At 55.3% G+C, this 21563-nt stretch overlaps 1 protein-coding gene across 3 annotated transcripts in view; it reads left to right on the top strand.

The window, feature by feature from the left end:
* The window catches only part of SCN4A (sodium voltage-gated channel alpha subunit 4), a 44440-nt gene that overhangs the window by 9347 nt on the left and 13530 nt on the right, over window positions 1-21563 (top strand). For 2 of the 3 annotated variants that reach the window (XM_086687718.1, XM_086687719.1), the window contains exons 2-14: window positions 6121-6784; window positions 6875-6993; window positions 7132-7221; window positions 7509-7637; window positions 8111-8202; window positions 9791-10105; window positions 10951-11014; window positions 11255-11396; window positions 12178-12387; window positions 13003-13156; window positions 15059-15297; window positions 17043-17216; window positions 17948-18304. In XM_086687718.1, the coding sequence (XP_086543844.1) occupies window positions 6512-6784; window positions 6875-6993; window positions 7132-7221; window positions 7509-7637; window positions 8111-8202; window positions 9791-10105; window positions 10951-11014; window positions 11255-11396; window positions 12178-12387; window positions 13003-13156; window positions 15059-15297; window positions 17043-17216; window positions 17948-18304 (2358 nt within the window). In that variant the 5' untranslated portion in view covers window positions 6121-6511. Of the gene's footprint in view, window positions 1-3186; window positions 5941-6120; window positions 6785-6874; window positions 6994-7131; window positions 7222-7508; window positions 7638-8110; window positions 8203-9790; window positions 10106-10950; window positions 11015-11254; window positions 11397-12177; window positions 12388-13002; window positions 13157-15058; window positions 15298-17042; window positions 17217-17947; window positions 18305-21563 lie in introns of those variants that run through there. The other variant, XM_086687720.1, reaches the window with a different exon arrangement.

The following is a 21563-nucleotide window of genomic DNA, read 5'->3' as shown; positions in this document are numbered from 1 at the left end:
AAAAGCCACATCTTTCCTTCTCTGACCTGGAAGTAGCCATTCATTCACCTGAACTTCCATAGCACGACGACCTCCCCTGTTTAGAGTAAGCATTGATTTCTCATGTCATAGTTATATGTCCCCGTGTCCCCTTTCCCCTAACTACCAGCTCTCAGAAAGCAAGATGCCCAACTGGTGCATCTTCAAGTCCTGTTCGGGGCTAGCTTAGCTTCTGGCTTATTAACAGGATGGATGGATGGATAAATAAATGAACAAATGGATGAAACAATGAAACATATCGGAATCCATTTTTACCATGGAAAGGTCTGCATCCAAGTTTTCATCCGCTCATTCTTTCAGCAAACATGTACTGAGTGCCTACTCTGTGCCCAATCGTGGGACTGTCCATGGTGACCTAGACAGACAGTTCCTGTCCTCTTGGCATTTCAGTCTAGACAAATAAATTACGCAAGTTACTTGTTTAAGTAATTACCAATTATGACATATGATGTCAAGGAAAATACAGAGGACTGTGATAGAGAGTAGAGAAGGAGAAAGCCACTTGGAGAAGAGACATTTGAGCCTAGACTGGGGTGGCTGGGGTGGAGGGGGGGGGGGATAAGATGGAAGAGCCATGTGAAGAGGGAGGGGAGCACAGGGCCAGGTAAAAGCCAAAGGCAAGCATGAGCCCAGTGGTCCAGGAGCTGGAAGGAAGCCAGTGGGACTGGGGCAGAGGGAGCAAGGAGGAATCAGGAGACAGGGTGGAGAGGGAGACAGGGGCTGGATCCCCAGGGCCTCGTAGGCCACCATAAGGCATTTAGGTCTTGTTCTAAGCACAACAGGAAGTTGCTGGAGAAATTTAAGCAGGAGAAACAACATGATTAGTTTCTTATTCTTAAAAGATCACTAACTGCTCTATGGAGCAGGTTTGCAGGGGGGCCGGGCAAAAGCAGTTATCAGGAAACAGGTTATTCTGAGAGCTTATTGTGATATGGTCCAAGGGGAAAAGGTGGAGGACGTGTATATTTTGGAGATGGTATTAATGGAAACTTGGATGGGCTGGACGTAGAAGGCGAGGAAAAAAAGAGCATTCAAAGAGGCACCCTGATATTTGGAGGAACCAGATGGATGGATAGATGTTTTCTGGGTTGGGGAAGCCTGCGGGTTGGAACAGTTGAGGAAGGCAAATGTTTCATTCCAGATATCATAGGTTGGGATGCCTGTTAGCTATCCACACAAGAGTGGTTCAGTAGGCAGTTGGATATATCAGTCTGGAGTTCAAAGGAGATGTTACGATATTCCTGTGACACAATTTACAGTCCTAAGAATGATGCCATCCAGACCCAGACTGGGCCCTGAGAAGCTTTAGAGATTGAAGAGAGGAAGAGGAACAAGCAAAGAAATTGAGAAGGAGCAGCCAGAGAGGTAGGAGGGAAGCCGTGGCTATGCTCTCATGGAGGCTGAGCGAGTAGAGGCTTTCCAGAAGGGGGCTGCAGCCAACTGGGTTGAATGCTTCTGAGAGGTTGAGGGAGGTGAAGACAGAAAAGTGTTCAGCAGACTTGGCAGCAGAGAGGGTGCTAGTGACTTGACAAAAGCCATTTCAGTTGAGTGGGGGAAATGGAAGCCAGGTTGGAATGGGTTAGAGAGCAAACAAAAGGTAAGGAAGTAAAGACAGCTGGTGTAGACACTTTCTAAGAAGCTTCTCCATGAAAGGAAATAGAAAAATAGGGCAACGGATGAAGGGGCACGAGACCGGGAGAGCTTTTGTCACCACTGCCATTATTTTCAAGATGGGAGATCCTGGTCATAGCCAGGAGGAGGTTCACAGTGGTAGAGAGAAGATAGCTAGAGAATGAGGTCCTTGGGAAGGCAAGAGGGGTCGGGGCTGAGCCCATGTGGAAGGCCTCACCTTTGGTGATTCTTCTTCCAGTTTTGAGGGATGGTGAAGGCAAGGGGCGGGGCATGAAGATGGTTTTGTTGGTTAGATAGGGTGCGTGCTATGTTCTCATCGAAGACTGAGGCAAAGTCACCAGCTGAGAGCATCACGGGGAGGGGGGTGGTGGATTAGAGGAAAGAAGAGAAGGCATGGAATAGTTTTCTCAAAAAGTGGAAAAGCAAGGGGCGCCCGGGTGGCCCAGTCGGGTAAGCGGCCAACTTCAGCTCAGGTCACGATTTCACAGCTCATGAGTTCGAGTCCTGTGTCAGGCTCTGTGCTGATAGCTCAGAGCCTGGAGCCTGCTTCAGATTCCGTGTCTCCCTCTTTCTTTACCCCTCCCCACTCACTGTCTCTCTCAAAAATAAACATTAAAAAAAATTTTTTTCACTATTACTTATGTGGGCTTTTATTTTTTTTCAATATATGAAATGTATTGTTAAATTGGTTTCCATACAACACGCAGTGCTCATCCCAAAAGGTGCCCTCCTCAATACCCATCACCCACCCTCAAAAAAATTTTTTTAAGTGGAAAAGTGAGGTGAGACCATCAGAGAAACCTGCACTCCCCAGGGCAGAAGTGAGGATAAAGGTAGAGTTTGTAACCACAAAGTCACCTGTGAACCCAGCCAGGCCTGGTCTTTGCTCTGGCAACGTCCGGCTGCCCAGGGCCTGATTCAGAAACACAGCTGGGAGAGGGGGGCTGGGGTTTCCCCAGGTGAGTGGAATGGAAGGAGAGAGAAGGCAAGAGCTGAAGGTATTTTCGAGGAGGGTTTATAAGGATGGCTCTTGTCATTGGGACAACACATAGGGAAGTGAGGTCAGAGGGCTCTGTCGGAGAGGGAGAAAATGCAGAGAAAAGGCGTGAGGGCAGGAAGCAGCCCAAGGATCACAGTGACAAGGGGCACTTGCACCTGAGGGTGAACCGAGGAAGGAGGTGGGGGGAGGGGATATCAGAGGAGATGTGGTCTCTGGTCATGATTTAGGTACAGGGTGTGTTTACAGGAGAAAGGGGCAAAGGTGGAGGGCTCCTCGAATTCATTCATTCATTCATTCACTCGCTCATTCATTCACTGACTCATTCAATAACCTTTTTGCTCCGTATTAGGCACTTTGGTGGTCCAAAGAAGCAATCCATTCAGCCAGGGTGCCCAGGGAGGTTGAGTCTAGAAAGAGAAATTAAAGTTCTCTGGGGTGACAGGGGCGCCTGGGTGGCGCAGTCGGTTAGGCGTCCGACTTCAGCCAGGTCACGATCTCGCGCTCCGTGAGTTCGAGCCCCGCGTCAGGCTCTGGGCTGATGGCTCAGAGCCTAGAGCCTGTTTCCGATTCTGTGTCTCCCTCTCTCTCTGCCCCTCCCCCGTTCATGCTCTGTCTCTCTCTGTCCCAAAAATAAATAAACGTTGAAAAAAAAAATATTTAAAGTTCTCTGGGGTGACAAAAAGAAGCGGTGTTCCAGGAGGCAAGCAGACCATAAGCAAAGGTGTGGGGGTGGGTGTGAAACAGTTTGGCCCATTTGTGAGGACGGTCGTAGCATGGCCAGAGGATGGGCGCGTGTGGGGCAGGAGGAGGGGGTCAGGTAGGGACTGGATCGTGGCAAGCCTGGGGAGCCAGGTGGAAGGGTGTGGACACACTACTAAGCAGTGAGAAGCCACTGAAGGAGGAGGCGGGTTTGATCGGATTTGTGGCTTTGGCAGTTTGGATGGTGGATTGCAGGGGAGCCCAGTGGGGAGTAGGGAGGCAGGTGGGGGGTTTGGATGGAGCAGGTGAGGGGTGATGAAGCCTGGAGGATGGAGAGCCTCGTGGGTGCTGGGCCTGGGAACGGAGCAGGTATACACCAACCAAAACTGTGCCTCAACTGGCCTAGCCAGGGAGGGCACTTTCCCTCTCACATACCAAGACATCCAGATGTGAAGGGGCTCCAGGGCTGGTGAAGAGGGCAGGAGAGAAATTTAGGGTGAAGTGCAGATTTTGAAGGGAGAGACAAGGAGTCCGTCTGGGGCCGCTGGGATCAGCGGGAGGAGGTGCCAGGCTGGCTGTGCCATCTGTGGGTCTGGAGCCCAGGGTTGAGCCCAGGCGAGCGAAGAGAGGCGGGGACCGGGTGGCAGTCGTTAAACAGACCTGTACCAATGTGCCAGGCACCAGAATCAGTGGTGACCCCAAACCCCAGGCTGTGAGGAGTCTGGTGGGGGAGACGGATACCACCAGGCAATCACATAGGCAGGGCATGAATTACCACTTATCTTAGAGCTTTGAAGGCTCTGGCTGCACAAAGCTCTGACCTGACCGGTCTGGGGCCACTGGGGAAGTGGGAACAGATGCGGCAAAGCCATAGTGACCGTGGAAAGGAGGTGGGTGGCGGCTACCCCCCCCGGGGCAGGGATGGACACAACGAGGAGGGGTCCGTGCTGTCAAAAGGAAAACGGGGCTACAGACCAGGCCCCGGAGAAGCAGTGTTTTCCAGGAGTGGGAAGGAGGAGTTCACAAAGCTGAGGTGGAGACAGTGGCCAGAGGGACAGGACAGGCCCTCCTCTCAGGAAGAAAGGCAGTGGCAGTGTGAGGTGCCTGAGGGGGACCAGGAGGGCCAGCTGAGGAGACACCGCTGGGTCTGTCCTCCGGGGGCCTCCAGGGACTCCAGTGAGTGTAGTTTCCACGAATGCTGGGGCAGAGCCAGACTGTCTCTGGTTCTCTGTCGTCCCGCTTGGGCCCCTGTGAAGGGCAGAGTGGACAGCATCAGGCCAGAGGACTGTTGCCGGGCGTGGCCTGTGAACTGGGAGGGAGCCCAGCAGCCATGGGGTCTCTCTCCAGGGCCATCCGGCAGGTCAGTGTCTTCTGTGTGGGCGTGTCTGTAGGGCAGCGGCGGGCTGAAGGCGGGAAGGTGTGTAGCAAATGGTAGGGTATGACTGTGGGGTGTGTGCGCGTGTGTGTGTGCCCATGTGTGTGCTCACACACGCGCTCCCATGCACACGATGGGGCCGATGAGCAGCTGAGGGACGGGGTCAGCAGGGATGAGCAGAGTCATCCCCGTGGAAACACGACTCCCTGGGTGATGGTAGGGAGCAGCTGGGCAGCCAGGCCCGGGGGCGTGGCTGGCTCTGCCCAATGGCTCTGGCCTCTCCCTGGGCCGCCCTCCCCACCTGTTGACCAAGCCTGAGGAAGTGCGCCGGCCAGAGCAGGGGCACTGCAGAGGCATCTGCACCCTCTGAAAAAGAGCTGCCCTCCAGTGTAGCTCTGGATGTCTCTGGGGGGGTCTGTCCAAGCCCTCTGGGTGGAGACGTGGCTCTGGGGTGTCTATCTGTGCAGACCTTGCATGGTTTGTGTGACCGGACTGCAGAGGTCTCCCTGGGCCTGCCTTCGGATGTGGGTCATTCCCCAGGGCCGTTTTGATAAGTGACCTACCACCTCCCTTCCACAGGGAAGGCTGGGCAGGATCGAGGCTGCCAGGAGAGGCCAAAGGACAGTCCACACAGTTTCCACAGGCCTCTAAGGCTCCGGATGGGTGCCCCTTCATCCACCCGGTCCGTACGGGGACCACCAGCCAAAAACCGTCTCTGGGAGCGCTAGCCCTGCCCCCACCATTGAAACTGTCCTTGACTTTGTCCCCATAACCTTTCCTTTGTACCCTCCTCGTCCACGTTAGTATCTGCAGGCTCTCCTGATGTGGCCCCACGCACACACCTTGCATCTTCCTGTTCCAGCTCCCCTGCTTGCCCGTGGGTTAGATCCCACAGGTTCCATCGGAGGGGGCTGTCGGAACCCTCTGTGGAGCCGGGATCCCTTCCTGCTTCCCTCTCCCAGCCCGACATCATGCTTCCCCAAACCTCAGGACAAGGTAGTCCACACCCTACATCTTTCTCTCCCCTTCCCTCCAGGCCAGGAATGGCAAATACAGGCAGATTCACTACATTCTCCTTTCTCATGCCCTGGCAGACATCACTAATCAATCATGGCAGTCTTTTTGCACCAAGTCTGGCCGCAACCTCGATGGTATCTGGCCCGCATCTCCAGGCAGCCAATAGCAGCTGATCCAGGTCAGCCCTCAAGATGAAATTCATTTGCCCTTCCTGCTTTAGGCTCCTCCCAAACAGGCCCTTCATCTTGGTGCATCCTCTGGGCCCACCTGCACATTCACATCTGACTCCTTGCCACCTCCCTACACAATAGAGGCCACTCTTAAGTATGGCCAGCTGTGGTTCTCTCTGTCCCCATAGGCTGAAGCCACCCAGTTCCGGAGCGTGGACCCAGGAAGTGGTTGAGGGCACTGGGGCATTGGCCCCAAGTCCTCAAGACCGAAGAGGTTGGTCTGCTGTCAGTCCCGAGGGCAGCCAACCCCCTGCTGGGGAGAGTGTGGTGCAGGGCTGGGGGTGATGCGCTTACGTCCAGCACCTGTGCGGCAGCAGCACCCAGGCCTTGCAGGTGCATCTCCCAGTCCCGACAAGGCTTGCACGCCGACCTCTCCGGCCTGGCCTCCGGGGCAGGCAGGAGGTGAGTAGCGGACAGCAGGCCCAGGGCGGGGTAGCCGCCCAGTTCCCCGGGGGGCTGCGCACAGCAGCTTTCCTGGCTACCTGCTACCCTCCTGGCCGCTGAGCCCAGGATGCGAGGATGGCCAGCTCATCTCTGCCCACTCTGGTGCCTCTGGGCCCTGAGAGCCTGCGCCCCTTCACCCGGGAGTCCCTGGCAGCCATAGAACGCCGGGCAGTGGAGGAGGAGGCCCGGCAGCAGCAGAACAAGCAGATGGAGATTGAGGAGCCTGAAAGGAAGCCACGCAGCGACCTGGAGGCTGGCAAGAGCCTGCCCCTTATTTATGGGGACCCCCCACCAGAGGTCATCGGCATCCCCCTGGAGGACCTGGACCCCTACTACAGCGACAAGAAGGTCTGGGCCTAGGAGGGTTCCCTCTACCCGTCTGTCCATCATCTGTCTGTCTGCCTGTCCGTACAGCTCACAGCTCTCTCTCTGCCTCAGACCTTCATCGTGCTTAACAAGGGCAAGGCCATCTTTCGCTTCTCCGCTACACCAGCTCTCTACATGCTGAGCCCTTTCAGCATCATCAGACGTGGTGCCATCAAGGTGCTCATTCACTCATATCCTGCCCAAATGGAGCGAGAGCAGGGGCACGAAGGGGTTGGGGACGGGCAAAGCCAGGTATTGTGGGTGAGGAGGCCCTCCGTCCACCTCCCCTCCCCACCTGCTCCCTCACTTTCCTTGACTCTCCCCCTGACGCTGTTCAGCATGTTCATCATGATCACCATCCTGACCAACTGTGTATTCATGACCATGAGCAACCCGCCTTCCTGGTCCAAGCATGTGGAGTAAGTCTTCCCCTTCTCGGAGCACCCCCCCCCCCCCCCCGCCAACCCCAGGCCTGGGACACAGCTCACCCCGGGGGGCTGTACTTTGAGGATACTGCTCTTGTCTTCCAGGAGGACACACACTCTATAACTGTCACCCCATCAACACCGTAAGCCCTCGGGGTGGTGCACATTGTCCCTCTCACCAATATCCTCAACCCCCTGGGTGGCATATTTCATTTTTGTGACCTCCCTCCTGGGAGGGCTGTCGTTGCCACACCTGCCCCTGCCTGCCCTCTCCCCACCAGGTACACATTCACAGGGATCTATACCTTTGAGTCCCTCATCAAGATGCTGGCCCGAGGCTTCTGCATTGACGACTTCACATTCCTCCGGGACCCCTGGAACTGGCTGGACTTCAGTGTCATCATGATGGCGTGAGCGGGGCCCAGAGGGCGTCCCAAGGCTGAGGAGGGGGAGGGGAGGGGGCCAGGCTTCAAAGAGGGCAGCTGAGTGGGCTGACCCTTCGGGAGGGGTGAACCGTGGGGATCACAGGCAAGTGTGCAGTGAGCTGTCCAATTCCAGGAGCTGCCATTTCTGGAGTCTGGCTTGGAGGCTCTCCCAGCGCATGTGCAAACACACATGGCAGCCCTGGACCCCAGTCCCACAGGCCCTCCAACACTGGGACAGCTGGGCTATGCCCAGCAAAGTTCCTGCACTGTCTTTCCCAGCTCTCGGGCCCCAACAGGAACCTTGGGGTGTCTGGCCTGGCCTTTCCCCCAACCCCTGTGGTAACCCAACCCCAAGGATTCCATGGGAATCCTCATTCTGGGCCTGCAGAAGCTGCGATTTCTGCCCTAACACCCACTTCTGCCTCTGACACAGCCTTCACCTCATCCCCCCTGCCCAGGTACCTGACAGAGTTTGTGGACTTGGGCAATATCTCAGCCCTGAGAACCTTCCGGGTGCTGCGGGCCCTGAAAACCATCACAGTCATCCCAGGTACTGGAGAGCTGGGGGACCCCCTGCCTGGGCCAGCAGGCCTCGCCCCATGCCCAGGCCTGGAACCTGACATACAACTCCAGGAGGCTGACCTAGGGTCATAACACTCTCACACCAAAACCTGGATACACAGGGAGGCCGCCACTGCCAGGGAAGAGAAGGGGCCAGAGACTGGAAGATGGGCACTTGAGAGGAAGCCCAGCACAGACTCTGAGCCAGACTGCCTGAGCTCAAGTCTCACTAGCTAACTTGGGCTTTACGCAAGTGGTTTCACCTGTCTATGCCTCAGTTTCCTCCCCTGTAAAATATGGATAATAATGGCACCACTCATTGGGTTGTTAGGAGGGTTACATGGGCATGTTCTCCCCTAGTCCAACCCCCTCAAACTGTGGCTGAGGAAGGTGAGACCCTGAGAGACCCTGGGAGGGGAAGTGCCTACCAAAGGCCATACTGTTCGCTGGCCACCGAGGGAAGCCACCGTGCCTTTCCCCGATGCCAGCTTCCAGCATCCTCAGAGCTCAGAGTGTTTTGATAAGAGGGTGGTTGAGCACCTGTTTTCCCAACAGGCTAAGATAAGGAAATGAACTAATATGGAAGCGAGAGACACTCTGATTAGGCCCAAAGAAGTTATGGCTCTTCTATAAATGATGGGAATCTGTCCCTGGAATTCTGTAAGATGTTTTATGCCTTTGCCCAAAGAGGCAGGTTTGGCGATGTTATTATTATTATATATAGATATTATTATATATAGATATATATTATATCTATATTATATATAGATAGTATTATCTCCAACTCAGTCTAGAGCTTCTCAGAGTGAATCCTGCTGTTCCTTAGATGTTAATAAGAAAAGGGGTTCTGGGGCACCTGAGTGGCTCAGTGGTGGAGGGTCCAACTTCAGCTCAGGTCATGATCTCACAGGTTGTGAGTTCGAGCCCCACATCGCTCTCTCGGCTCTCAGCACAGAGCCTGCTTCAGATCCTCTGTCTCCCTCTCTCTCTGGCCCTCCCCCACTCACTCTTGTTCACTCTCTCAAAAATAAACAAACATTTAAAAACTGAAAAAAGAAAGGGGGTTCTGTTGTCAAGTAAGTTAAGGAAACATGGTATTAAAGTTTTTGCTTGTTTCTGTAGGACTTGTCAGAGCCTTTGATGGGATAATTTACAGTGACTCTCCAAGAGCAAAATCTAGAGCTGAGCCCTTCCCAAACATGATTGAACCCCTTCTTTTAAGGGCACAGCTTGGGAGATCAGTGCTGTGTAGAACACACTTTGGGAGTGTTGACCTAGTGACATTCATGCAACTCCACCGTGTGCCCGTGTGTTACTCTACCAGTCAGGCAACAGCCTGGAAAGTCCTTATGTAAAGTGCATTCTTCTCGTGGCTGAGGCCCTGTGGCCATTCGAAGGCTCCACATCAAGGATGTGATCGGAGGAGGGTGGGGTTAATCTGGGAAGGCTTCAAGGAAGTGGTGCCCCTAGTAACTCAAGCCTTGAAGGAGAGATGCAGTAGGCAGAGGCTCCAGAGGATAGCGGAGTGAGTTATCACCCCGCCCACCCCCTTCTCTTACCCTCCTCCCTATGGTAAGGTCTGAAGACGATCGTGGGGGCCCTGATCCAGTCGGTGAAAAAGCTGTCGGATGTGATGATCCTCACCGTCTTCTGCCTGAGTGTCTTTGCCCTGGTCGGGCTGCAGCTCTTCATGGGAAACCTGCGGCACAAGTGCGTGCGCTGGCCCCCACCCTTCAACGACACCAACACCACGTGGTACGGCAATGATACGTGGTATGGTAATGAGACGTGGTATGGTAATGAGACGTGGTATGGTAATGAGACGTGGACGGGCCACGAGAGCTGGGCCAGCAACTATACCTTTGACTGGGAGGCCTACATCAATGATGAAGGTAAGGAAACAGAGGGGGAGGCCGGTGGGATCTGCCCCAGCCCCTTGTGAGATAAGCAGCAGGGGAGACCTGAGCTTAAATCCATCACTTACCAGCTTGGGTATCCGCTGACACGTCCCTCCGTCTCCCTAACCCTCAGTACCCTCCCCTATGAAACTGAGACAACAATACCTTTCTCAAAGGGTGAACGGGACAGTAAATGACCAATTGCTCTGAAAATCCTAAAGTTTCTGCTATGAAAAGCAGCGGCCCATAGTCCCTATTCCCTAACCTACACGTTCCTTGTTTTCCTCCATAACACTATGTGCTGGCACCCTGGCAGGGTCACCACCAGGCACCCACACGCTCGCCTAGTCACATGCCATACTTCACGGGCACACACGCGCAAGCCACACAGTCTCGCCAGCCACACTTAGTCTACACAATGCCTTCTAGCAAATTAGAGAAAGGTACCCCTTCTTCAATCTGGCCCCTGGATTCTAGCTCCTCCGCCCCGCCCCCCCCCCCCCCCCGGCCTGCTCACCCCTCAGTCAGGGGCCCTGCGCAGGTGCGTGGTGGCCCCAGGCATGCGCATTGCATGTATGATCCTGCCGCCTCTCTGTGCCCCTGCTGTATCCCGACTGCCCGGCCACAACCACAGCAGGGCACTGAGCTGACTGCTTGCGACCGAGATCCCTATAGTGCATCTACCCAGGGACCTTAAAGGAGGGGGAGGGGCACCCAGAGAGCATCCATTTGGTGTATGTGGTCCACACAGATGTGTCCACAGGAGTGCAATGGGTGCATGTGTCCACAGTGTGTCCACGTGGGTGACATGTTTCCTTTGTGGCCTCTGACTCCCAAAGGGAACTTCTATTTCCTGGAGGGTGCCAATGACGCCCTGCTTTGTGGGAACAGCAGCGATGCTGGGTGAGTGATACTGGGGAGTGGGAAAAACTGTCCCAGGGGTGTTGGAAGATGGGAGCTGATTAGGGACAGGAACGTGGGGGTGGTGGGAATTTGAGGAAGACCCATGGACATGACTGAAACACTTCCCTGTTTGGGGGATACAGACAGAACTATAGGATTTTTTTCCCTTGGGCTCCCCCATCTGTCCTTCAGCTGGTATTCTCTTCCCGCCCTAAAGCCAGCACCCCATTTTATCCCCAGGCACTGCCCCGAGGGTTACGAGTGTATCAAGGCTGGGCGGAACCCCAACTATGGCTACACCAGCTATGACACCTTCAGCTGGGCCTTCCTGGCTCTCTTCCGCCTCATGACACAGGATTATTGGGAGAACCTCTTCCAGCTGGTACAACTGCCCCCACCCTGCCTCTCAGCCCTACGGCCACCTCTCCCATCCCTACAGTCTTCTCAGGGCTTGGCGGGACCCAGAGCAAGGCCACCTCCTCCCTGAGACTCCCCTCAGTGCCCCCACACACAGGTTCTTGGAGCCCTCTGACACTGGGGACCCACCCACATCCGAGCCACAGCCTTTTCTCCCTTTACCAGTTTTGCCTTAAGTACTGAGATCTGGGCCTGGCACAGACCCCCAGGCCTCACAGGAAGCAGTCGGGCCGCTTAGAAATTCAACTCTGCTCTTACACAGTTATTTAGCTTCTACTGTTTGCATGGAAGGCAGGTTGAGTCTAGAGCAACAATGCCTTCTGGCCACTGATCATGTTTCTACCACTGACGATATTAACGATAGTAATAATGACAACTACTATTTGTTGAGCTCTCACTACCTGCCAGGAACTGTAGAACTGTAGGATTCAAGCTGACCCCAAAGCTCATGTTCACCATTTTTTAAATCCTGGCTCTCTGATCTCAAGATGTCTATCTCAGGTCCTCAGGGATCTCTGAGCCAGGAGCCCAGGGAAGTCTGGATCCCAAGTATATATTTTGAAGCTCCCCAGAATGTGGCTTAGCCTGCCAAAGATGACCATACCCTGCCTCAAGGTCCTCAAATCGCCAGGCTCTGTGAGGGACCTGTTTACCTATCTGGGCAATGGGTATGTGGAGAAGGGTGGTGGGTGAAATCCGGCAGGGTACCATGTGACACCCCCTCTCTTCCTCCCCCCACCTCTTAGACCCTCCGAGCAGCTGGGAAGACCTACATGATCTTCTTCGTGGTCATCATTTTCCTGGGCTCCTTCTACCTCATCAATCTGATCCTGGCAGTGGTGGCCATGGCATACGCAGAGCAGAACGAGGCCACCCTGGCTGAGGATCAGGAGAAAGAAGAAGAGTTTCAGCAGATGCTGGAGAAATTCAAAAAGCAGCAGGAGGAGCTGGAGAAGGTCTGAACTCAGGGAGAGGAGGCCGAGGATCCAGGGAGCTCCCTGCCCCTCAGCCTGGGTTCTCCCGGGCAGGCGGAGGGTGAGGGAGAGGCATGGGGTAGAGGCTGCAAGGCAGGGCGAGCGCTAGGCCCCAGGCTGGGGGCTTTGGTGGGATGGGAGGTCTAGGCAGTAGAAAGAGTAGTTTGCAGCTTTGTGCCTCTGTTTCCCCATGAACAACAGGGATCTGGAGCAGTTAAACCTGAAGTAGCCTTCCAGCTCAAATATCTATGGTTTTGTGATTCTTTTGGGGGCAGGAAATGGGTCTGTGCTGAGGGAGAGGTGGGTCCTGATGAGGCCCCAGGGAGCAGCTGCCCATTTCTTACCATCTCATCAAGTGTAGGGTCAATCAAAGCTTCAGAGAATGGAGGGTCTTTGGGGATGAAGGTCTTCAGTCACTTTGGCGCCTACCCTGTCAGCCCCACTGCCACAGAGATTGCCCCCCAAACTGCACCAGGCTCAGTGCAGGAAAAGAAGAGGGGCCCCCATCCTAAAGCACTTGGAAAGAAACTCTGAGAGTCAGTCCATCCACCGGGCTCAGAGATGGACTCCATGCGCACCACCCTTACTGACCCACAGGTCAAGGCCGCCCAGGCTCTGGAAGGCGGGGAGGCAGATGGGGACCCAGCCCATGGTAAAGACTGCAATGGCAGCCTAGACACATCACTGGGGGAGAAGGGGCCTCCAAGGCAGAGCTGCAGCGCAGACAGCGGTATCTCTGATGCTATGGAAGGTGAGTGCTCAACACCCCTGTAGACATCCTGTTCTGCCTGTCCTGCCCGTCAGGCCACTCGGGCTCCTGGTAGGAGGGTGCACATGGGGACCTGGCTGGGCCCAGCATTGGGAGGACAGTACTTTATACAGGTGTGGAAGAAATGGCTGTGATAAATATAGTGCTGGCTTAGCTTGGCCCAGTCCTGACTGCAATGCCAGGCTGCTGTGGGAACTGGGGCTTTCCAGGAGAGCCTGGGGGGCTGCCAAGGCAATGGGGAAGGACAGGATAATAATACTAACCAGCAAGGCCCAGTGTTCTGCTAACTGGAAATCCTGCTCCTCGGTGTCTTCTGGGTGAAAGTTAAAGGTCAAAGATCAAACTCTGCCCGGGTAGAGTCACAGATTCTCCATACTAAATCCCTGTACTGCCCTTATAAGTCTCAGGGAAAGAACAGGATACAGTAACAAGGGCAGGGTGGATAGACACACATGGATAGATGGATGGATGGATGATGGATGGAAGGTTGGATGGATGGGTGGATGGGTGGATGGATAGGTGGGTGGGCAGATGGATGGATGGATGGATGGATGGATGAATAGATATATGGATGGGCTGAAAGGTTAATGAATGGGAAGAGACATAAGTGTATGGGTAGATGAAAGGAAAGGAAATGGAAAGATGAAAGGGAAAAGGGGAGGGAGTGAAGGGAAGGGAAGGAGGAAGCAAGAGAAGGAAGAATAAAGGAAATCTGACAAAGAAGAGATCTGGTCCCCTTCCCATGTCCCCCTCCCCTTCATTGTGCCAGGAAGGACTTGGAAGGCCGAGAACTTTGCAGACCTCTGGAGGGCACCATCTCACCTGATTTTGTGTGACAGGCATCCAGGAATCTGTGCTCTGTCAGAGAATGCCCCAGGAGATGCTCAGCATCACTGGTTGAGGAGATCACTCAACACTGCCCTTGCTGGGACCCTTGTGAGAAGTTTTGGGTGTCAGACATTGTTTGAGGCACCTGCCCTAAGCACCCAGCTTGGGGGTAGGGATGTTACCATCAGACTAGAATCTGCAGTCTTTGAGAGGTCCAATTCCCTGCTAATTCCCTGGGGTGTCCCAGTCATACTGTCAAACCCAGGTCCCCATGGGACTGCCCCCCCCCCCTCCAGTCCCCTTTCCTCACCTACGAGTTTATTGGCTCATAAACTTCTGGTGGTAACAAAGTGAGATCATGCCTAGGCTGAGGACACCCACAGGCAACGGAGGCCTTGAAGGCCAGGAGGAAGGGCAGCTTTATCCATGGGCCTAACAGCGTTCTAGTGCTAAGGTGGCAAGAATAGACAGTGATTCCAGAAAGCCACTGTGGTGGGAAAGGACAGACTGGCTGGAGACACTCTGGTGGTGTCAGCTTTACTGGGAATGGGAGGGAGAGCCCCCAGGGGGAACCTCGGTCTGCTCCTGAGTGGCCCTGGCCAGCAGCAGGTGGAATGGGACCCAGCCCTCTACAGTGGCCTCCCACCTCTCCCTAGGGACCCTCGTGCCCAGCCAGAGATCACAGCTCCAGACCTCCGTCAGGGAGTGAGAGTCATTGAGGGGCAGGCTTTGTGCGGTGGGTGCCCCAAGAAGGAGCAGCTGCAGGTGGAGCCTTAAGAGAAGGGGCTTCAGACAAGCCTGGCTAAAGGGGTGGAGTTTTCAGGGTCAGAGCAAATGGGCAGGACTTTGGGGGTTGGACCCTTTGGGCGGGGCCTGCAGGGGCAGGTCTTGAGGGTGACTGGGTGAGAGAGGGGCTTGGTGTAGGCCTGGCTGAAGGCTATGGGTTGGAGAGGTGGAGTTCAAGGGGCAGACCTAGAAGGGGGGACCTAAGATACAGGCCCGGGAAGGAGGACATGGGTGGGATCCCCATCAGGTGTGTTTCTACCCTGTTCCCAGAGCTGGAAGAGGCCCACCAGAAGTGCCCACCATGGTGGTACAAGTGTGCCCACAAAGTGCTCATATGGAACTGCTGCACCCCATGGGTGAAGTTCAAGAACATCATCCACCTGATTGTCATGGACCCCTTTGTGGACCTGGGCATCACCATCTGCATTGTGCTCAACACCCTCTTCATGGCCATGGAGCATTACCCCATGACAGAGGAGTTTGACAACGTGCTCACCGTGGGCAACCTGGTAGGGAGGGGACAGGGAGAGGTATCTCTCCCACGCAGGACAGGAGAGGGGCCACAGGGCCCTATGGGGCCAGCTGGGCTATTTGGAAATATGTGGCACTATTGCGGGGCATACAAGGGTCATTTTCCCAGCATGGGGGGGCATGAGCTGATGTACAGGGAGATATATGGGGTGATCCATGGGACGTGGAGTTTGGGTTTTAGGGTATTTGCGGGCAGAGAGAGTAGGGATGAAGTGCTGGACATTTTAGGACCCAGAGTCAGGGGATCTGGGGTCTAGGTCATGCCCTAGAGGCAGAGGTGGGGGAATGGTTGACAGGTCTCCACTTTCAGAGGTTGTTGTGGGCCTAAGAGGGACCAAGAGACCTGAAAGTGGGGGCGTATAGCCATGGGCACCCAGGCCCAAGAGGCCCCAGGGAATAGTACCCCAACCCTAACCCCCTGCCCACTACCATTTCTCCAGCATGGTCAGGCCAGCTCCCCTCCGGCCTTTCCTGCCCCGCTATTGTTGACACACACTGATCCGCCCGCTTATCCCTGCCCATTAGGAGCATTATCACCTCGTTTCCAGCCTCCGTGGAGCCTGACAAAGGGAAAAAGCCGCCTCATCCTCCAGCCCTGCCCCGCCCTTCCCAATTCCCTTAGACATTTTTCCAGATGGCAGATGGGCAAGATGTTCTCCCCACCCGGAGGGTGCAGGGAGCCCAGGGAGAATAAAATTTGGGGGCCAGCAGCATTAGGAGGACTGTGTGGGTGGCATGGGCATCAGACCCTAGACTTCCCAGCCTGTGCGAGGCGGGCACTTCTATCCCATGGAGATGCCTGCGGCTGCCATGCCAGGCTGGGCTGGAGGGGCAAGGGCGTGCTCTGGGTGTGCAGCTGCTGGGGTGTGCGTGATGGGCCTCGCCCGCTGCCTGCTCACCCCCTGCCCACACTCTGCTGCCGTCTGGGCACCTGCCACGGCCAGGGACAGCTACTGGGAGGGGCTCAGCATGTGCACAGGCAGGCTGTGGACCAGGGCAGCTGGTGCCCGGCAGGAGGGGGCCATGCCCAGGGAGCTTTCAGAGGCTAGGCAGCCCGTGCACCCCTGTGCCAGGTTTGTGGGGAGCAGCTCTGGTCTTCCCATGGATCCCTGACCTCGCCCCCTTTTGGCCCCTACCGTAGACTTCTGAGTCCACTGAGATTTGCTGAGTTCTGGGACCCCTGCCAGTCAGGGTAGAGAGGGTAGGGTGTAGAGACAGGAAGACTGAACTAAGCACCCCAACACCTGACTTTGAGATCTGACTCGTTCCCGGATGGGTGGCAGGAGCGAGCACTTGCTGTTTCTCTCTCTGAGCCCTCAACGTTCTCATCTCTGGGACAAGTGACAGTCACTCCCAACTGCGTAGGGAGCGGCACACCAGTGCGGTCATGATGTGAACCACAGAGTGCTCTATGAGTTCTAAGTACTGTGGTGGAGGTCGGCCCCGAGAAGTTAAGTGACTGGCCCATGGTCACAAGGCCAGAAGTGCATGGGTTCAGGTCTGTCTCTGCTCTGTGGCCTGGCCATTGCAGTCTTCACTCACATCCACACACACGTGGGCGGTGGGTTCCGCTGCCTGCCCCCCCCCCCCCCCCGCCCCACTCAGGGCTCTGGACCGCTCCCCTCAGGCCCCGCGGGCTCTGCCAGGAGGTGGAAGTCACGGGGAGACTCCAAAGCCCCGGGCTCCCTGAGGCTCTGTGACGCGGATGGCACCCACCCCACAGGTTTTCACAGGCATCTTCACAGCAGAGATGGTACTGAAGCTCATCGCCCTGGACCCCTACGAGTACTTCCAGCAGGGCTGGAACATCTTCGACAGTATCATCGTCACCCTCAGCCTGGTGGAGCTGGGCCTGGCCAACGTGCAGGGACTGTCCGTGCTCCGCTCCTTTCGGCTGGTGCGTGAGGCCCCGGGGCCAGGCTGAGGAGGGGTGGGGTGGGGGTGCCAGGAGGGTCAGAGGAGAGATCCCCAAGAAGCCACTTGTGCTTCTCAGAACACTAGGAACCTCTCTTACTAGAAATGGGGAGAAAGAGAGCACCCCCCTTATCACAGATGGCTGCCGGGGGCCGAAATGACAGCCCCAGGAGCTGACCCCTAGTGACCTTGGGTGACAGTGGAGCAGGGACCGTATTGCAGACCTGAAGCCTGGGACTCAGGAAGCATCAGTAGTGGAATTGGGAGTCCAATTTAGTATCCTGTCCACCACCCTATAGGAGTGCTTCTGTATTTTTTTAACTTCGTTATGGGGCCATTCGTTCATGCACAAATGTATAGAGTATAATGAACCTCTGTGTACCTGTCACCTACTCCAGTGGCCATTAACCTTCTGTCATTCATGTTCCATCCGTCCCCCACTTCTGGGGGGGAGGGGAAGTAGGTGAAAGCAACTCCTGACACAATGTCACTTGTAAATACTTCAGTCTGTATCTTTAAGAGATGAGGGACTCTTTCTTTTGAACACATAAAGAGGATGAGGTGATCAGATAGGAGTATTCCCATTTAATAGAGAGGCAGACTGAGGCCTCAGATCACTCATGGGAGAGTTCTTTCTCCTAAAGATGCAGCTCCCTCTGGTTGGGCCGGGGCTCCCTGGGCCTCATTGCCCCCTGCCCTCCCCCTGCCCGGCAGCTGCGTGTCTTTAAGCTGGCCAAGTCGTGGCCAACGCTGAACATGCTCATCAAGATCATCGGCAACTCAGTGGGCGCGCTGGGCAACCTGACGCTGGTGCTGGCCATCATCGTGTTCATCTTTGCCGTCGTGGGCATGCAGCTGTTCGGCAAGAGCTACAAGGAGTGTGTGTGCAAGATCGCCGCGGACTGTAGCCTGCCGCGCTGGCACATGCACGACTTCTTCCACTCCTTCCTCATCGTCTTCCGCATCCTGTGCGGGGAGTGGATCGAGACCATGTGGGACTGCATGGAGGTGGCCGGCCAGGCCATGTGCCTCACCGTCTTCCTCATGGTCATGGTCATCGGCAACCTAGTGGTGAGTTACGCCCACTGGGTGGCTCCCCCACCCCCACCCGGGGAAACCCGCGCATATCCTTTTCCTTTATTTTTTTAAAATTTATTTTTGAGAGACAGAGCAAGCAGGGGAAAGGCAGAGAGAGAGGGAAAGAGAATCCCAAGCAGGCTCTGAGCTGGCAGCACAGAGCCCGACATGGGGCTCGAGCTCATGAACTGTGAGGTCATGACCTGAGCCAAAATCAAGAGTCAGACTCTTAACACCCCCCACGCTTTATTTCCTTTAATCGGGCTGTCCTTCAAGGACTTTTTTTCCCCATGTGGTCACACTGTATGAAATCCCTAATACTTGCCTGTGTCCTACCTCTCCCACCCAAGAAGGTAATTTTATATGGTTTAACCCAGTGGCTCTCTAATTTTGACCTGCTTGAGGATCACCTGAGAGTTTCTTAAAACCCAGATGCCTGGCCCCACTCCCGCAGAGTGATTCAGCAGCTCTGAGCCAGGGCCTGGTAATCTGCATTTCTAACGAATGCGGCTGCTGCCGGTGCAGAGACCACACTGTGAATAGTACTGTTGAAACTTAGTGTTTGGGACAAAGTAACATGATAACTGGAGTCAGACCCACGCTCCAGTCCCAGCTCCGTTGTCATCTGTGTGACCTTGAATAAGTTACTGCTCTCTGGCCAGCTGGTTTCTCTGACTTCACATGGAAGAAAAATGGTGGGCACCTCCCAGGGAGGCTGCAAGGCTTGACTGTGACAATGTGCAGGAAGGCGCCACGTAGCGTTGGCACCAGAACTTCTGGGCCTCCTGTCCTTCTCCCACTGGCTCACCCCTCTCTGTTCCTGGAATCACCCGGGAGCAGGGAGAACCCAGAGATGGCATAAACTGCCTCCATCCTGCCGCTTTCTGTGGCTCAGGACTTGGCCTGTGGGGCTGGCACAGGGGAGGAGCTGCAGGAGGCCACGAGGCACAAGGGTGGGGGCCGTGACCAGCATTTCTGTGGTAGGGCCTGGGAAGGCGTGTCTCCTTGTCCTGACACCCACGACTCCTCCCCTGGTCGGGGTGGGTGGTGTTCCTGCCAGGACTGCTGTGCCTGGCTGCCCCCTGCAGCGGCCGACACTGCCCTGGGCAACCGGGGTAGGAAGCCACACGTCCCCACGTTCCGCAAAGTCTTGAGGAATCCTTGGGCTGCTGGGTCAGCGCTTCTCAGATATCGCTGAGCTCTGTCTGGGGGCAGGGGTAGACCGATGGGGAGGGGTGTCACCTCCACTGGGGAAGAGACCATGGGACGAGGTCCTGAGCCCCCAGGGAGAGCTAGGCAGGAGAACCCAGGCTGGCTGTTGAGGGCTTGCAGAGAGACAGAAGATGCCCCATCAGAACTTCGAGGCAGGATTGGGGAGGAGGTAGCTGGGTCTGAGAAGTTTGTGAAGGTAAGTTGAAGAGGCTAGGGTGACCAAAAGGGTCTGCTGTGGGTTTCTGTCTGAATGTGTGTAAACTCAAAAACATTCCAAGCCCCTGCTTTGCCACTTACTGACTAGGAGACCTTGAGCAAGTTATTTAACCTCTCTCTGGCCTCAGTTTTTCTCATCTGGAAAATGGGGACGATGATGGTGATGACCTATTTCACAGGATGGTCTGAGTGCTCACCAAAGCGCATGGTCTACAAGGCCAGGGGAGTCCAAACGTTACAGGCCTGTGGGGGAAGAGGGAGTGGTGGTTTAGGTACCCGCCGTTGGCATCACACCCCCAAGTATTAGGCTCCTGCCATGTGCTGGTCCCTGCACAAAGGGCTTTACATGCGTTATCCCTAATGCTCTCCACAACCCTGGGAGGCAGGTAACGTTGGTGCTGTGCTTCGAGGAGGCACAGCCTGGAACCACACAGCTAGTGTGAAACTGAGCCCAGACTGGAACCTGGGCCTATGTCATGCGAACAACATCAGTAATAGCAGCAGTGGTAAGAATGATGGTGTCAATACCATCAATAACAACGGTGATGACTGACCTTATTTACATTTGTCTAGCATTCTGAGCGCTTTCTGTGTATCTCTCTAAATGCTCGCCACCGCCCGATGGGGACATGCTGTTTTATCTCTGTCTTGTAGATGGGGAAGCAAAGGCTCAGGGAGGTAAGCTAGGCACCTGCACAGGATTTGAACCCAAGCAGTGTGGCTCCAGAGTCTGGAACCACTGCACTGCCTTTGTGTGCATGTCACTGTCACCCCCACCACACACACACGCACACACATGCACACACACACATGCACACACGCCACTGATACCCTTTTCTAGCCCAGCTCTGTGGCTCTCTCACTCTGCTCAGAGGGAGTGGAGCGGCCCAGGGAGGCGGCACTGTCCCCGCCCACTGCCCCCCCCCCCCAGCCTCATGGGAGGTGATGTCTGCCAGAGGACACTGCGGCATCCTGCCAGAGAGTGTGGGGACCCATGTCCCCTGCATCATGGCGCTTGAGCACTTCCTCTGGGTTACTGTGAAGAAGAGGAAATGACCGAGGTCATAGGTAACCCACCCCTCAGAGCCCCTGGGGGGAACATGGTGTCCATCCCCCTTCCCTCCAGCCCTCCTCCCCACGCCTTGCCCGAGGCAGCTATTTCTGTCCCAGGAAGGAGCCGTGTGCAAACCCTGCTGACCCAGAGAGCAGCTAATTCCCATCTCAGATGTGTTTCTGGCAACTGGATGCTTCCCCCCGACAAAGGGAAAGAAAGACCAATAAATTTTGGTTGGGGGCAGAAGCAGCCAGCAGAAGCAGAAGAAGTCTCTAGGGAGTATAGAGATGGGGAGGAATCCCCCTCGCATGTTCTCCCCAAGAGAGTTATATATGTACACACACACACACACACACACACACACACACACACACTTTAAAGATATTATCCTAACATGATTTTGAAGGCAATGATAAAAAGACCTTGGAGGACCCGGTGAAAGCCAGGCAGTGAGAGACACATGGCGAAGTTGGTCAAGGGTGGCAGATGGACATGTACAGGCTCCCCTACTCTTTCGTGTCCACTCACACACCAAGCCCTGACCCAAGACCCCTGGCACAACCCAGCCCTGCCACCCCAGCTGAACTTCACCTTCCTCCTCATTCCCTGGGGGCGGGGGAATAGAGTGGTGGATGGTAGGGCCACCCCATACTGTGCAACTTCTGAGGTTACCATTCACACTGTAGCCTAAACGAATGATGTCCTCTAAAGATGTGCAATGACTGGAAGCCTGGGTCTAGTCCTGGTTGTGTTGTGTGTCATAGGGCAAGT

The sequence above is a fragment of the Puma concolor genome, chromosome E1, assembly GCF_028749965.1.
Source record: "Puma concolor isolate L17-30 chromosome E1, mPumCon1.1.hap2, whole genome shotgun sequence".
Classification (NCBI taxonomy): Eukaryota; Metazoa; Chordata; class Mammalia; order Carnivora; family Felidae; genus Puma; species Puma concolor.
The sequence above is the reverse complement of the archived record's forward strand: the minus strand, read 5'-3'. Positions and strand labels throughout refer to the sequence as shown.